Source organism: Alexandromys fortis, unplaced genomic scaffold (assembly GCF_014885135.2).
Source record: "Alexandromys fortis isolate MF-2015 unplaced genomic scaffold, M_Fortis_MF-2015_v1.1 scaffold_69, whole genome shotgun sequence".
NCBI classification, from domain to species: domain Eukaryota; kingdom Metazoa; phylum Chordata; class Mammalia; order Rodentia; family Cricetidae; genus Alexandromys; species Alexandromys fortis.
Window position 1 is genome coordinate 984,990 of NW_026067951.1, and position 15,803 is coordinate 1,000,792.

General features: G+C 41.4%; 2 protein-coding genes across 11 annotated transcripts in view; one reads left to right on the forward strand and one right to left on the reverse strand.

The window, feature by feature from the left end:
* Dclre1c (DNA cross-link repair 1C) overlaps window positions 1–13,847 on the forward strand; it is a 31,312-nt gene extending 17,465 nt beyond the window's left edge. For 4 of the 5 annotated variants that reach the window (XM_050150532.1, XM_050150534.1, XM_050150533.1 and 1 more), the window contains 4 exons: window positions 439–493; window positions 3,421–3,509; window positions 6,341–6,435; window positions 8,366–10,398. In XM_050150532.1, the coding sequence (XP_050006489.1) occupies window positions 439–493; window positions 3,421–3,509; window positions 6,341–6,435; window positions 8,366–9,294 (1,168 nt within the window). In that variant the 3' untranslated portion in view covers window positions 9,295–10,398. Of the gene's footprint in view, window positions 1–438; window positions 494–3,420; window positions 3,510–6,340; window positions 6,436–8,365; window positions 10,399–12,494; window positions 12,536–13,648 lie in introns of those variants that run through there. The other variant, XM_050150536.1, reaches the window with a different exon arrangement.
* Window positions 1–15,803, reverse strand: part of Suv39h2 (SUV39H2 histone lysine methyltransferase) — a 38,423-nt gene that overhangs the window by 3,791 nt on the left and 18,829 nt on the right. For 3 of the 6 annotated variants that reach the window (XM_050150545.1, XM_050150546.1, XM_050150543.1), the window contains 2 exons: window positions 15,348–15,477; window positions 10,529–13,684 (listed from right to left, as the gene is read on the reverse strand). In XM_050150545.1, coding sequence (XP_050006502.1) covers window positions 13,581–13,684; window positions 15,348–15,477 — 234 coding nt within the window. In that variant the 3' untranslated portion in view covers window positions 10,529–13,580. Of the gene's footprint in view, window positions 1–10,528; window positions 13,685–13,973; window positions 15,478–15,803 lie in introns of those variants that run through there. The other 3 variants (XM_050150544.1, XM_050150541.1, XM_050150542.1) reach the window with 2 other exon arrangements.

The window sequence follows — 15,803 nt, forward strand, 5'->3', positions numbered from 1 at the left end:
CATGAGCCCAGGGAGAGGATGTTACAATTGTAGGAACTATGTTTTTCATTTAAACATTATTTAAAACGAAGGGATGTTTCTTTCAAACTATGGCAGTACATTTGCTGATATATCCAGGGACTTCCTCTGTGAGAGACAAGATGGCTGAACTCTGAAGGCATCTGAGGGCTTTGCAATACAGACAGGTATTGGAAAGAATAGAAGCACCGGTACAGCAGAGGCAGCTCCACAATGATCCCAATTCCTTAGCAACGCCTCCTTGATTTGGGCTATTTAGAATGTCTACAGAAGGTTTCTGTGTCTGAAGAAGTCGCCTCCTGGCCCAAGAAGCAGTTCTTCACATCCACGTGGCTTCACACCCAAACAGCCTAAGTGGGGTTCAACCCTACAGTACCACTTAGTTTTGCTAAGTGTCCTTTTGTGTTCTGCTTTCCCTAGGACAGGAGAGAGCTCATACAGAGCGTGCTTTTCTTTTCACTCCTCCTACAGTGAGGTAAGAGGATCCATCAGCTCCTACTGCTGACTGCAGCCTTTGGGGTTGGTGTGCATGTGTGTGGGAAGGGGTGAGTGTGGATGTGTATCTGGGTGGAGGCCAGAAGGCAGCTTCAGGTGTCGTCCTCAGGAAGGCCGTCACACTCTTCCGCACCAGGTCTCTCATCGGCATGCAGTTCAGCAGTTAGGCTGACTGGCCGTTGGCAGGGGTCCTCCTGTGCTTTCCTGGCACTGGGATTACCAGTGTGCGCCACTATACCGAGCATTGTTACATGGTTCTGGGCATCAAACTCAGATCCTCATACGTGCAAGGTGGGCACTTTAGAGGCAAGTAATGGTTTTTGTGTGCATGCCTCCCTAAAGGTATAAAAAAGTTGTTTGTGCAAAGTTCCTAAAGAATAGGTGTCCTTTAGTTTAGAGTAGCCATTTTCATAGTTACTGGAAATCCCTGGGGCTCTGTGTCCTCATTTGGTCCTTTGAGTTAGAGTTAGATGCTCATTGCTTTGTGCCCTGGCCATCCATTTTGGAAAGAGGGGATCCAAGTCTTTGTATTGTCATTACCAACTCTGGATGTTTCACCGGGTACCTGGTACTGGCCAGCGGGTACTGGCACTAGCATTTCACAGGTGGTATCTTCTTTATACGGTAGAGAAGAATCTGAGCCTTAAACTTACTGAGGTCACAGCTCACCAATATCTAATAAGTGAGGTTTGCCTGGTAGAACTCTCAAGGAGAATTCTTCTGTTTTATATTCTGAAGAGGCAAAAAAAAAAAAAAAAAATCAACATACTTGTGAATGTTTTAAACTGTAATTGCTTCGAATTGGTATGAAAGGACTTTGTATGTGCAGTCTTTTGAGTCATACACACACAAAGGGCCTGGAACACTTCCTCTGAGCTGTGTGTCTCAGAGTACATGCAGCCTGCACTGGCTAGCAGCTTTGCTCAGGACACCTTCTGCTTCGGTCTTGTGTGTGCTCCCTGTCCACATCCACCTGTGTGTGAACAGCGTTCAGACACCTTAACACCCAGTGTTTCAGACTTTGTGGTAAGGCATAACTGGAGGTTTCTGGTCCCGCCTGGTCCCGCAGCTACGTTTACAATAATCACTCAGAGACTTAATATTAGTTACATACTGTTTGGCTTGTTAACTCAGGCTTATTATTAACTAGCTCTTAACACATAAAATAACCCATTTCTATTAGTTTACATTTTACCACAAAGCTTGTGGCTTGTCATCTCATAGCTTGCTTTCCTGGTGGCTGCTGGCGTCTCTCAGACTCTGCCTTCTTCCCCCCCTCTATCTCTGCTTGGATTTCCCGCCTAGCGCTATTCTGCCCTGTCATAGGCCAAAGCAGCTTCTTTATTAACCAATAGTAATAAAACATATTCACAGCATACAGAGGGGCATCCCACATCAGTCAGGGGTCCTCTCTCTGGCACTAGAGAAATGTGCACAGAAGCAAGTTGTCCTAAGTTGTCTGCTAGGAGAGACCTGCAGGCCCTGGGCCACCGGAGATCACTGCTGGACCCAGTCTTACTGGACTCCTTGAGTGCTGTTGCATTCAGGCTTGACTGCATTGCTCACTTTAGTAACTGCAAACTAAGATGTAATGTGCAGAAGAGTTTGGTGTCTTCAAAGGTGGTAGCCACTGCGTGGTATTTGATTCCATAAGAATAGGTATTAGAGCAAATCAAGTGATCTCGAAGATGCAGTTGCCCTGGTAATGACTATTTATACACAGAAAAAGGTACAAGACCTTCTTTTCTTGTATCTATTATGGTCAATATTCAGCTGTATTCTAACTCACATGGAAGAAGGTTTGCCAAATGTGTAGGCATCTGGCCTTGGACAAAAAAATGAATGTTGAATTTTATTTATTTTTTTTAAAGATTTATTTATTTATTATGTATACAACATTCCTTCCATGTGTGCCTGCAGGCCAGAAGAGGACACCTGATCTTATTATAGATGGCTGTGAACCAACATGTGGTTGCTGGGAATTGAACTCAGGATCTCTAGAAGAGCAGCCAGTGCTCTTAACCACTGAGCCATCTCTCCAGCCCCCCGAATGTTGAATTTTAAAAAGACACCATTTTTAGATTCCATTAATTAGGAACTCAAGCTCTTTCTGTGGAGCAGAAACCTGAACAAAGTTCAACTATGCAAGTTCCCAGACTCCCACTTAGCGCAGCACAGGGAGCGTTTAGGGGAATGAGGCCAAGGCATTGCCAGTGCGTGTGTCTTGTTTGGCAGGTCCCTCGGTGGTCCCCACGTGCAGCCAGCACTGAAGCAGGGTCACAAGGAAGCTCTGCTGCCCTTTCCTATACCTCTCTTTTCTGACACCCTCAGTTTTCTTTTTTAAATTAATATTTTAGTTGGCATACAAAATAATGAATTTTATCATAACATTTTCATTCAAATATATCTTCATACTTTGTTCATTTTTGCCCACCATTACCCTCCCTTGTCCCTCCTCTCCCTCTCACTGGTCTCGTTCCTCTCCTGAAACAGTCCCCCATCTGTTTCCATTATGTATTGTTAGACCTAGTTTCCACAAATGAGAGAAAACAGACTAGAGCATCTCTTTCTCTCCTGATAGTCCCTGTCCCATAGTTACTCTCCCGCTTTCCTATCACGTATCTGTACATGTACCATGTATGTGTGTATCCACATGATACAAAATGCGCTATTTGCCTGAGTTGGCTTATTTTGCCTAACACAATGATCTCTGGTTTTTATCCATTTTTCTGCAAATGACATAGTTTGTTCCTTATGGCTGGACACAACTCCATTGTGTCTGTTTGTCCCCTCTTCATTTATTTCCATGGAGAGGCCTCTCAACTGGTCTGTATACTAGGAACTGGGAATAGACTGGCACCTCAATTTCCCATCAGAGATAGCTGATGCATTTTATATTCCTTCTAGATTAAAGATTTTTTGAGCTATATCTGTCCAGTGAATGCATATCCAAACGTCATTCCAGTAGGCCTCACCGTGGATAAGGTCATGGACGTGTGAGTAGCTTCTGTTTGTGGGTCTTGTGTGCTGTTGGTGGCTCTGGCTGGGAAGCATGGGAGTGCTATGCTTGAAAATCTGCCTGAGACTAATGAACACATTCAGCACCGAGCTTCGAGAGACAGGTGGGAAACAGGCTCCAGGCTATGGAGCGGTCTAGGCGGTGAGTCACCACTGCCCAGGGTTTGCAAAGGAACGGGTACCTGGGAGGAGAGGAGTAGAAACTGAGGTGGAGGTCTTTGAAGTGTAGGGATTGAATGTGTCTAGGAGCTTGATATGCCATAGGCACCACGGGTGTATGTTAACGGAAGAGCCAGGGTCCTTATGCCAGAGACAAGGACAATGCTTCCTTTTAGCAGGTACAGGCTACTTTCTTAAGTCCCGGAGAGGATGCTGGGTTTTGTCCAAATGCCAGACTTTGGGAAAAAAAGATTTCTTGGGACTAGACAGGTGGGAGGCTGTCAAGGACAAAAATCACCAAGGAAGCACAAGGAATAAGAGCTAGACTGAGCCAGAGCTCAGTCGTGCAAACGGGAAAGGAAGATACATGTTCTGACGGCAGGAGGAGGGGAAGTGGAAGTTACTGGTGGCCAATTTTGTTTATGCTTTATTAGAAGCCCACATGTAATTAAACATTTTCTTTTGTATTCATTTTCCAACTGTAACATCTTCACTCCAAAGCAATGATTCTTTGATTATTTAATTTCATTTTACATTCCATCCACAGTTCTCCCCCTCCACCCCTCCTCCCAACGAGTATGGGCTCCCATGGGAAGTCAACAAAAAGTCTGGCACTTTAAGTTGGGGCATCCCACCATAGGGAATGGGCTCCAATAGGCTAACTCATACACTAGGGATAGATCCCGATCCTACTGCCAAGTGCCCTACAGATAGTCAAGCTTCACCACTGTCTCCCACATGTGGGGGGCCTAGCTCAGTGCGATGGAGACTCCACAGCTGTCAGTCTACAGTTCCTGAATTTCCACAAACTTGGTTCAGCTGCCTCTATAGATGTCTCCATCATGATCTTGACCTCCCTAGCTCATATATCCTCTTCCCTCTCTCCAATTGGATTCCTGGTGCTTGATTGTGGATCTCTGCATCTGGTTCCATCAGTTGCTGGATGAAGGCTCTATGATGATAGTTGGGGTATTCACCAATCTGATTGCAGGGGAAGGCCAGTTTGGGCTCTGTCTCCACTGTTGCCAGGAGTCTTAGCAGTGGTCATCCTTGTGGATTCTTGGGAATTTCTCTAACCCCATAGTGGTTCCCTCTATCAAGATCTCTCTTTCACTGCTCTCACTACCCACTTTGACCATCATTCCCTCATGTTCTCATTTCCCATCCCCTCCCCTTTACCCTCCTTGTCCCCAGTTTACCCAGGAAATCTCATCTAACTCCCCTTCCCTGGGAGATCCATGTGTTCCTCTTTAGGGTCTTCCTTGTTACCTAGCTTCTGTGGAGCTGTGGATTGTAGTCTGGTTTTCCTTTGCTTTACATATAATATCTACTTATGAGTGGCCAATTCTTTTTTATTGTTTTTATTGAGCTATACATTTTTCTCCACTCCTTTCCCTTCCTCCTCTCTCCCTCTACTCTCCCTGAGTGGCCAATTCTTAAGATGTGAAGTGGTAAGCTGGAGAGATGGCTGAGTGGTTAAGAGCTCTCCAGAGGCCCTGAATGTGGTTCCCAGTGCCCACATCCAAAGCTGCACAACTAGCTCTAATTCCAGCTCCAGCCGACCCAATGCCCTTTCTAACCTCCATGGAACATATTGACCTCAAACGTGATGGACACATGAATACAGAAATAAAAACACAATCTTTTTAGAGTGACCTAGTGCAGGGACTAGATTATCTTGGTATTACGGTTATTTGTGCCAGCTCACACCATTTTTAGTAGACTAAAAATGTTAGTTAGAAGCCAGAAAGCATGGTAGTGTCAAGAAGACAACATGCTGGCTAGTAAGGCAAGAGTTAAGAACTTAATCCGGATCACTGAGATTTAAGATTGTCTTGTAGATTTAAATGGGAATATACTTAGAATCATTTGGAGTGCTTGTTATCCTATCCTGTACTCCTAACTTGCATTTCTATTGGGCAGTCTGTTGTGGGTAGGTGGGTGGAGAGTGACCTTCACTTGGTAAAAGTTACCCAAAGAGAATGCATGAAACGGCTACAGAGAGAAGCAGTAACAGCAGATTCTGGAGGTGCCACATGGGACTGGGCCAGGGAATATCACAGACATGAGAACATAGATGACAAATAGAAGTCTGGCTGTAGTCAGGTTGGGAGCTTCATGGCTGCCACCATCTGCTGTGTTGGCTCTGATCCTCAAGGCTTCCAGCAAGCTGGCAGAAGGAAAGTAGGTAGTGTAGCCCTCAGTGAGGATGGACCCCCTGCAGATCTTATTTCTGTGTCCTGGCTTTCAGCTTGTGGCTCTGGAATCAGATCAACTTTGTGGGATCCTTGCAAGAGGTAAATAAATGCCATTAAACAGAGAAGCACCACCTCTCCTAGACTCTCTGGATGCTGGGTTTCAGTGGGTGACTTCTCCTGTCTTGGGATAGAGCTCATTAAGAGCAAAGATTCAAGTTTGGCTTTACTCTGTTAAGACGGTTCCCGCTGTACATGATTGGTATCTACTAACGTTGTCTATAAGTGCTTCCACAGACCACTTCTTTAAGTTGTAGATCTTTATTAAACATTGCCTTTATCTCCCACAAATGCTCACTGGACCGCCCTATGGCTTTGTTCTAATCTCTCTAAGTGATGTTTATGCTTCAGCAACTTTCCCAAAAGGAAAAGTCAAATATTCTGATTTATATCAGTTTAAAGCCTCTGTGCCGATCTTCCCGAAGTGCTGAACCAAAGTACAAACCACTTGGAAAACTGAAGAGAACCAGAACAATCTATGTAGACTCAGGTAAGAATGGTTCTAGTTTTCCCAAAATGCACCCTGTGACAGGAGGGCTGTGTTGTCACCCCAGAGCATTTTTGCTAGGATGCTGAAGAAACTTAGCTTCCTTTGGTTCTGATCAGACGGAGCAGGGGTGTTACACAAACAGTTCTTCTCCACTCATTCTACCTTCTTATACTGCTATTTCGTTTTGTAAATAAGAACGTAGATAAGTTCTGACTAGAAATGAGAACTTCAGATTCTGAGCAAAGCCTTGTTGGCTTATAGCAGCCACACTTGGTGCTTACGACTTCAGATTTGCATCCTTTGGTGAAGTGCCAGAAGTGAATTCTCACTGGAGGATTCTGTATATTGAACACTTCTACAGGGCAAGTCCTCATCTTCTACACGCTACAGCTGGACATGTAAACAAACTTCCAAGTGGTGTCAGTCTGACTTTGCCAAAGAGAACACTGGGATTTAGACAATTTAGAAAGTCCCCTGAAGTCTAGCAGGAAGTGATAGGGCTAGGATTTGAACTCAGGTCTGTTTTCCATTTTAGCTTCTATATTTCTACTCATTTAGAATCTAATTTTAAATTACTTTTGAGATTTTATGTATATATGAGTTTTGCTCTCAGGTATATCTGTGCACATGTGTAGCTGGTGCCCTCCAAAGTCAGAAGGCATTGGCCTTGGAACTAAAGGATGATTTATTTTATAAGCAATATGCATATTTTAGTCCATGCATGTCACTGGTTTTATTGAGTGGGTTTTAAAATATGATCATCACTTTCCCTCCTTTTTCTTCCTTTTCCCTCCTCCAGCCCTTTCCACATCCCCCTTCAAGTTAACCTTTTTTTTTTTTTTTTTTTTTCAGAATAGGAAAATTTATTACTGTGCTTCCACTGTCAAAATTTAGGATCTTGGTCTTTCCTTCTTGCCTTTGTACAGGGCCAAAAGGGACACGTTGGCTACTTTAACAACCTTAAAGCGGACTTCAAGTTAACCTTTTATTATTATGCATACACACACGTATATGCACAAACAGAGAAACATGTGCTGGTTTTTGTTGTTTGTATATATGGTATCAGGGCTGATAACATTGCTTTGGATGACTCATAAGGGGGCTCATCCCCGGAGAAGCTAATTCTCCCAGCAGTCATTAGTTGCCTGTAGTCACATTGTCTAGGGGTGTAACCCTGGAAAACTGCACCCTTCCACATTAATGTGTCAATTGATATTGTCATTATTCAACTTTCACAGGAGACTTCTTGGTATTTTGACTTATTTCCAGTCTGTCGCCTCTTCCACAATATTCCCTCAGCCATAGAGGCGGGAGCTATGATGTACATTATCCAGATTTCTGCATTGCGTCCAGTTGAGGTTTTCTGTGATGGCCTTCATTTTCTGTAGAGAGGCTTATTTGCTCAGGGGTGGTAGCTACCCTTATCAGGAAAGGTGGCTCACAGACAAAGACAGCTCAAGGGCAGAAGGCATAGAATTAGATTTGGGGGCTTATAGATCATTTTCTGTAAGTTCGCTGACCAAGCCTTCGTATCCCTTAGTTCTTAAAATGTTCCATGGATAGTCCACACACAGAATTAAATTAGCATCCACGTTAGTTGGCTCACAACTGCCTCTAACTCCAGCTTCAGGGATCTAACACTGCTGACGTTTTCAGGCACGTCATTCACATACTCAAACAGATACACATACATATAACTGAAAACAAAATCCTTTAAAAAAAAAGGTCACCCTGTGAGTCAAGTGGTCCCTCAAGTGTAAGAAGTACTGACCTATATTCTCAACAGATGGCAGCCTTTTATTATCTCTTTGCAGACTGGCACCTGTGTTTATACCATTCCAAGATTTGAAACAGGTAAATGGTACAGCTCCAACTCTCACTGAAGAGTCTCATTCCCTTGTTCCCTACATGCCTGTTTTGGTTTTTTCAGAGGAGGAAGATGATCTCTTTGATGACCCTCTACCAATACCGTTAAGGCACAAAGTTCCATACCAGCTAACTCTTCATCCTGAGGTATTTCCAGTGAAGGCATTGCCACAACACCAGCCTGAACTGAAACAAAGCCCTGGGTGCTACAAAGCAGACAGTGTGCAGAAGGTTTCTCTGGCCAACTTCATAGACTGTGAAGAATCTAACAGTGACACTGAAGAAGAGTTAGAAACCCCGCCTTCACTGCAGGGAGGGCTGGGCCCTGCCACAGTCCCCCAGCAAAATGCTGATGCAGACACACCACAGTGGGAAGTGTTCTTCAAAAGAAAAGATGATGTCACAGATGAATGTTTGGAATCTCAGTCACCAAGGCTCCTCACTGACTCTGATGGAGAATCCACTCACATCTCTTCCCAGAATTCATCTCAGTCAACACACATAACAGATCAAGGAAGTCAAGGCTGGGACAGCCAGGGTGATACTGTTCTGTTATCTTCCCAAGAGAGAAGTGCTGGGGATAGCACATCTTTGAACAGAGATGCCTACACACCAAAAAGCAGAGAGAATATTTCCGCGTCTCAAATGGAACAGAATGCACATGGTCCACAGGATTCTTACTGTGATTCGAAAAGCAGAGACGAAGTAAATGGAGGACCTCACATTGGAGAACCCGATACTGTGAGCGGCATGAAATCCCCACCTGAGGAGAAAACATTACCAACCAGCACACATGCGGACTCACAGAGCTCCTCTGATTTTGAAATCCCCTCAACTCCAGAAGCTGAGCTTCCTAAACCAGAGCATTTACAGTATTTATATGGAAAACTGGCAACAGGTGAGAGTATAGTTGTTGAGAAAAGAAAATGCTCACTCTTAGATTTTGATGCTGCAACACAATGTCATACACAAATTTCTGGGCCACACTCATAGCGGTGGATGTATATGGCCCGCAGGTTAGACACACCTGTTAGAGCAACCACTAAAAAACCTACACAAAGCGATACATTGGTATAATAATGGATCAGAATGGAATACTAAAGTATGCTCAAATGACAGGGTCAAAACCAGTGTTGCATGAGATTGTAGAACTAAATCTAAACACATTAATCCTCACAATAAATGCAAATGATGTAAAGAGATTCATAAAAACACAGACTCAGGGAAAAATATAAGTCAACTATGCTGTTTACAGAAAGCGCAATTCAAGTGATGTAAAGTTAAAAGGACAATGTAAGTATGAAGCCAGAGAGACTATAATAAGAGCAGATACTGTCCTAGACAAATGTCTAACTCACCAAGACAGTGGAATAATAGAGCTCTTGCCTAGCATGTATGAAGTCCTAGGTTCAATCACCAGAAAAGAGACCAGATAATACACAAATACAAAAATTTTAACATGCTTCTCTTAGAGAAAATGGTATATATACATTAAATCAGTATACAAAATACAAAAACTGACCACCACCAGATAACTAGATCTGATAAAACTTTTACTTCACAGCAGAATACATCTCTTCAAGTATGTGCAGACCATTCCACCAAGATACACTGTATCCTAAATCATGACAAGCAGTCTAGAAGAAAAGACGGCCCTATTAAAGTAAACTGATAGCACAGAGGCAGGGCTGGAGAGATGGCTCAGCAAAACACTTGCTATTTCCAACACTTACATGGTGGTTCAAAATTGTAACTATCCTGGAGGACCCAGGCACACATGTGGTGTGTGTACATACAGGCAGGCAAAGCACACATAAAATAAAAATCTTACAAATCACCAGTGAGCTAGGCAAGGCTGTATTCTCACTGTTCTGGAGGCTGAGACAGGAGGTCAAGCCTGGGCAACTTATCAAGAACTGTTTTAGTAAATACAAAGGTCACCAATACAATGATGTAACTGAAACTACAACAATTACAATGTAAAGGAAAATGCTTAGAATGGCTAACATATATATGCTCTGTGAATTGTGAAATTTGCCTTAAAGTACAATGCTTTTGTATTGATGTATATGAATTTAATAAATCTTTATAAACATCTTCATAAGCACTTTACTATGCTGACATTTTACAAGTCAAGAAAAAAGAGATATATAGGCATACCACTTAAAATAAGCTTAAATGGAGTCTCACAATGTGCAGATTAAACTGAATGTCACAGATCATCACTGTGCTACATGGCAATTGATCAGGAATTACTAGTCCCAACCTAGTGGGTATATGACTTAGAATATATGTATATATAACTATGCATTTGAATGTATTCACTAATAATTTAACTTTATTTTTGTTTTGTTTAACTGAGCCATAAATCTCAGCCCAAGATTTGGGCTGATCCAAAGTAAGCATTCAAAACATGCCCACATTGTTCTGAATGTATGTCTAATATTTTATAACTGTAATGTTCATGTTTTAGGTCTTAAGCCTGGTACAAACACTGGCTGAAGGAGTTAGAGAGCTAAGAACAAAAGAGTAGATTTAGATCAATCTACATGATCGGTTTTTACAGGTTATGTTTCGAATACAGAATAACAATAGGAAACATTTATATATGGTGTTTATTCTGTGGTAAAACCACTTTATAAAGCTTTAATCTGTGAAGCCACACTTTGAGGTAGACATGAGACTAAGGCACACAGATTAGTTCACAAAGCTAGTAAGCAATAAAGCCAGGACTCAGACACTAGCAACGGGGGCTTCCAGTGTCAGGGCTCTTGAGCACTCTGATGCTGAGACCTCATTACCAACAGCATCAAAACAGAAGTGTGGTGCTGACTTCATTTTCAAAGGTTATATAGTATCGAAGGTTGAAGAGCTTTAAAGTGCCAAGATACATCAAGAAATCTAGTGGCTAGCCACATTGACTTTAGCGAAGAGACAATATCATAGTTTGCTTCAGCTGTCAACTTGAGAAACCTGGGGTCACCTTAGAAGAGGGAACCTCAATTAAGGAACTGTGTCCATCAAATCGGCCTGTGGTATGTGGAGGATTTTCTTAACGGCTGTGGGTAATCGCATCCCTAGGCTGATGTGCGTGGGCTGTGTAAGAAAGCCAGTGAGCAGAGTTCAGTCTCTGCTCCTGCTTAACTTCCTGTCAGGACTATTTCCAAATTCCTGTTGCTGAAGCCACTATACACTCAGGACATGTGATTTGAAGGAACCAAGCTGGAGCTGAACTGATGTCCTTTATCACAGCCACAAGTGTGTCTACATACACACATCTCTTTTTAGATAAACAGCTATCACAAGGTGAAGGTATGAAAGGAAGACAGTGGAGGAATGGTGGGGGCAAGAAGGTAATGGAACAGTGTGAATAGAAGCACAGTACATTACACGTGTGGAACTTAGAATGAAACTTGTGTGTACTTGTTTTGTCTTTTTTTAAAGGTAAAAATCTTAAACTGGGCATGGTGACATATGCCTGTAATCTCAGCAGCAGGAGGTAGAGGAAGGCGAGTAATAGTTCAAGATAATCTCCAGCTACAGAGAAAATTCAGGGCTAGCCTGAGCCACACGCTACCCTACTTCAAGACCTACCCCCAACCCACAAAATCAGGACCCATTAAATTTCTATTAGTAAGGACAAAACAAAGCCACATGTTTATTAAACGTAATCCTTTCCCCTTTGTCCTCTCTTCTTTTAACCTGAATGTAAATAAGACCAAATATCTTGGCAATCAAAACACTGAATTTTTTTTTTAAATCTGGTCTTTAAACCTGAGAATACTTCAAAGTGAGTTTGGTATCCAGGGAGAAGAAAACCACACCTAGAATATGCTTTTAAGATTCTCAAAGAAAAAAAAATAGCAATTTAAAAAATATATATTTTCTTGACACATTCTGAAAATTCTGGGTAGCAAACATAGAATGAGATCTCAAATATGCAAATAGTGTATTCTATGTATTGTGAACAAGTAGCCTTGTGAAGGTAATATTCTGAATAACATTGTAGCTTCTCCCAAAACAGGTTAAGAGGAGATAAAGGAAGTGCTGAGTTCCTGGATTCAGTCCATTCTACTTGAGCTTATCACAGCCTATTAAGGCCCGGAGCAGTGAGCTTAGGTAAATCTTAGTCAGGACACTGAAAGGATTATTTGCTGCCATTTCTTTCTTTTTTTCTTTTTTGGTCTTCACACTGGACACCATGATTAGAATCCCCAGACCCAGAAAGATGAAAGTAAGTTTTTTCTTTATTGTGTTTTATACATGGGAAAATCCCATCTAATCCCCACAGATTAATAAAAGTTCAATAAGACATAACTTTGGCCAAACTCAGTATTATCCATTTAAAAATTCTTGTATAAAACAATATCTGTTCAAATATAGGTTATTTTTCAAGGACATACAGAAAATGCAAAAATAATTAAATTTAGTGGAAAGGAAATATTAAAACTGCCTGGCAGTGGCAGTAATGTGATGTGAATTACACTGCCATTAGGGACAAGTGCTCTCCAAGGCTGTTGCTCTTCTGTTCAGATGAGAGTTACTCAGTGTGACCTCGGTTCACGCTGTGGCTCATTCTGTACTCATTTGCCCTGCCTGGCACTCCCAGCGGATCCTCTTAGCCACACTGCTATGTCCTTGCAAAGAAGCATAATGGCCAGCCACTATGGACTTCTAGAGAAGGTGATTAGAGATTTTTCTTCAGCAGGATTAAAAACCTAAGACTTTCAGGTTCAGACATACAGTCTTTGTAACGGTCTCTATTGCTTTAGAATGAGATCAAGCTAAAAGAGTATCTCTCACATTTCTTTTAATACCTGAAATATATCATTAAGATGTCGATGTTTTAATGTAAAAGTAGAAAATACAGTAAAAAAATTCAGTGCCGCTTACTTGTCTCAAATACAAGATCAGTGAATATTAAGCAGGAACAATATAGTAAAAAAATAAAATAAAATTTGTACATTTGCCTAAACTAATTACCTATTTGAGTCATGATAAAAGGTTTTATATCAATAGCCATTGCCTCATTGCTTTTCAGACACTAAAGGGGATACTTGCCTATTAAGAAGTAGTTCACTTTCCATGTTTAGTATGTAACCACCAAATATATTCTGTTTATGTGGCCAGCCCCTGCAGTCCTCTTCAAAAGCAACAGTAATGTACTTTGCAAATATCTTGAGACACAAGTTGTACATTAACATACATATAATAATAAAAGAAAATACTTTTTCAGTTCTTAGAACAAAACACAATCCTGTGCTCCATTTCCTGAAGTTTCAATTGAGGTAACCTCTGCAAGTCTCAGCCCCACATTTACATTCAGTTCTGACCCTTTTTTTGGCAGGGCTGTGGTCAGAATCTGAAGACAATTCTCCAGAACCTGAAAACACAGAGAGGGAAACATATTTTAGAATAGGGGCTTGAAAATGGCTCAGCAGGTAGAGTAGTCCATGCTCTTCTAGAGGACCAGAGTTTAGTTCCTGGTACCCACATCAGGCAGCTTACTTCTGCCTCAAACTCCAGCTCCAGGGGATCCCATGCCCCCTTCTGGGTACCCATATTCACATGAACACACCACACAAATCTTTATTTTAAAAAAGATATTTTAGGGCTGGAGAGATGGCTCAGTGGTTAAGAGCATTGCCTGCTCTTCCAAAGGTCCTGAGTTCAATTCCCAGCAACCACATGGTGGCTCACAACCATCTGTAATGGGGTCTGGTGCCCTCTTCTGGCCTGTAGGCATACAGACAGAATATTGTATACATAATAAATAAATAAATATTTAAAGAAAAAGATATTTTAGCTGGGCATGGTTGGGTAGGCAGAGGCAGGTGGATCTGAGTTTGAGTCCAGCCTGGTCTACACAGTGAGTTCCAGACTAGCCAGGGCTGTATAGTGAGACCCAGTCCCAACCATAAAAGATACTTTAGAATAGACTTTCAATCTTCTGTTTTGTTTGGTTTTGGTTTTTTGAGACAGGGTTTCTTTGTGTAACCCTGGCTTTCCTGAAGCTAGCAATGGTGATTACTTTCTCAAGGCATTGGTTAACTTTTAAGGAAATAGCTTTGTACTTCTGTGGAATCCTGAGACAATTTGTTCTGAGTTGTCTTGAAACAATGGGATAGGCTAATGTGAATTATCTGCCATGATGACATTCACTGAGAAAGTTCAGTGTAAAAGGTGAAAGATTTATACAATCCGAAGAGAAACCAGAGTGTAAGAGAAAGTCCAATGTACAATTATTCTTTCTTTTTTTTAAAGGTTAACCTGCAGTATCATTTTTTTTTCTTTTTTTTTTAAGTATTTATTTATTTATTATGTATACAATATTCTGTCTATGTGTATGCCTACAGGCCAGAAGAGGGCACCAGACCCCATTACAGATGGCTGTGAGCCACTATGGTTGCTGGGAATTGAACTCAGGACCTTTGGAAGAGCAGGCAATGCTCTTAACCTCTGAGCCATCTCTCCAGCCCCATACAATTATTCTTTTTATACACCATGAAAAGCACAGGCAGTGAGGCCAAGTAGGAATAGCATGTAAAGCACACTGTTCATAGAAGATATTCATAATCACAATATAGGCAATATAATGAAATACTTTAAAAAGCTATACTCAAGAAGGAAGTAATTCATATGTAATTGAAATCATACTTTCAATCTTGTTAATATTTATCTATTAGTAAAAATTCAAAACCTTTTTATTTTTAGTAATATTAATAGTATTGAGAAAAGATGTTGTAAATCAGCTTCCAAAATGGAAGTCCTAAGAAAAATCAGTCTGCAGTGACGTAGAGGACAGACTGAGAGCCAGCTCTAGTTGTCAGATGGGCTTTGGACCTTAAGATGACAGACACACACCAATGACTTTCATTTTTAAAGATTTTTAAATTAGTACAGTGTGATGTGTTCCATCTTCTCCACATATATTTATTTAGTGTGTCCTCCCCCTGCCCGATTTCTTTTACCTTCGACATTAGTTTGGCTTGCCTTCATGGTCATACTGAAACCAATACCAATGAAATTATTCTTGAAAACCATACCTTTCATTTGATAATCAAAAGTCAGCTCCTCTCCAGCTTTTATGGTTCTCGTGGAAAACAGTGCTATCCTGGGAAGCCGAGTATCAAGGTTATCGATGAAGACACTGAACACCTGAAGGTTTGGGTCACACTGAAGAGAAGAAAAGCTGCTGAGGTGAGACTGGCAAAGGTGCCGTCTGCGCTCCACAGCACAGGGTGAGTTAGCCTCCCACATGCCCACTCAACTGCCAACCAAGCGCTCCCAATGGCATGCACATTCAAAACACACTTTTCATATATTAGAAGCTCTCAATCATAGAAAAAGATAAATCAAGTATTCAATATGTCACTTTTGTCATAGCTTTTTTTTTCTGGAGAACTTTAATCCATCTATAACATGAACATTTTACTTGTAACTATATCAATAATATGTGTGTATAGATACTTTAAATAACTATTTTAAAATAAAATCAGCAC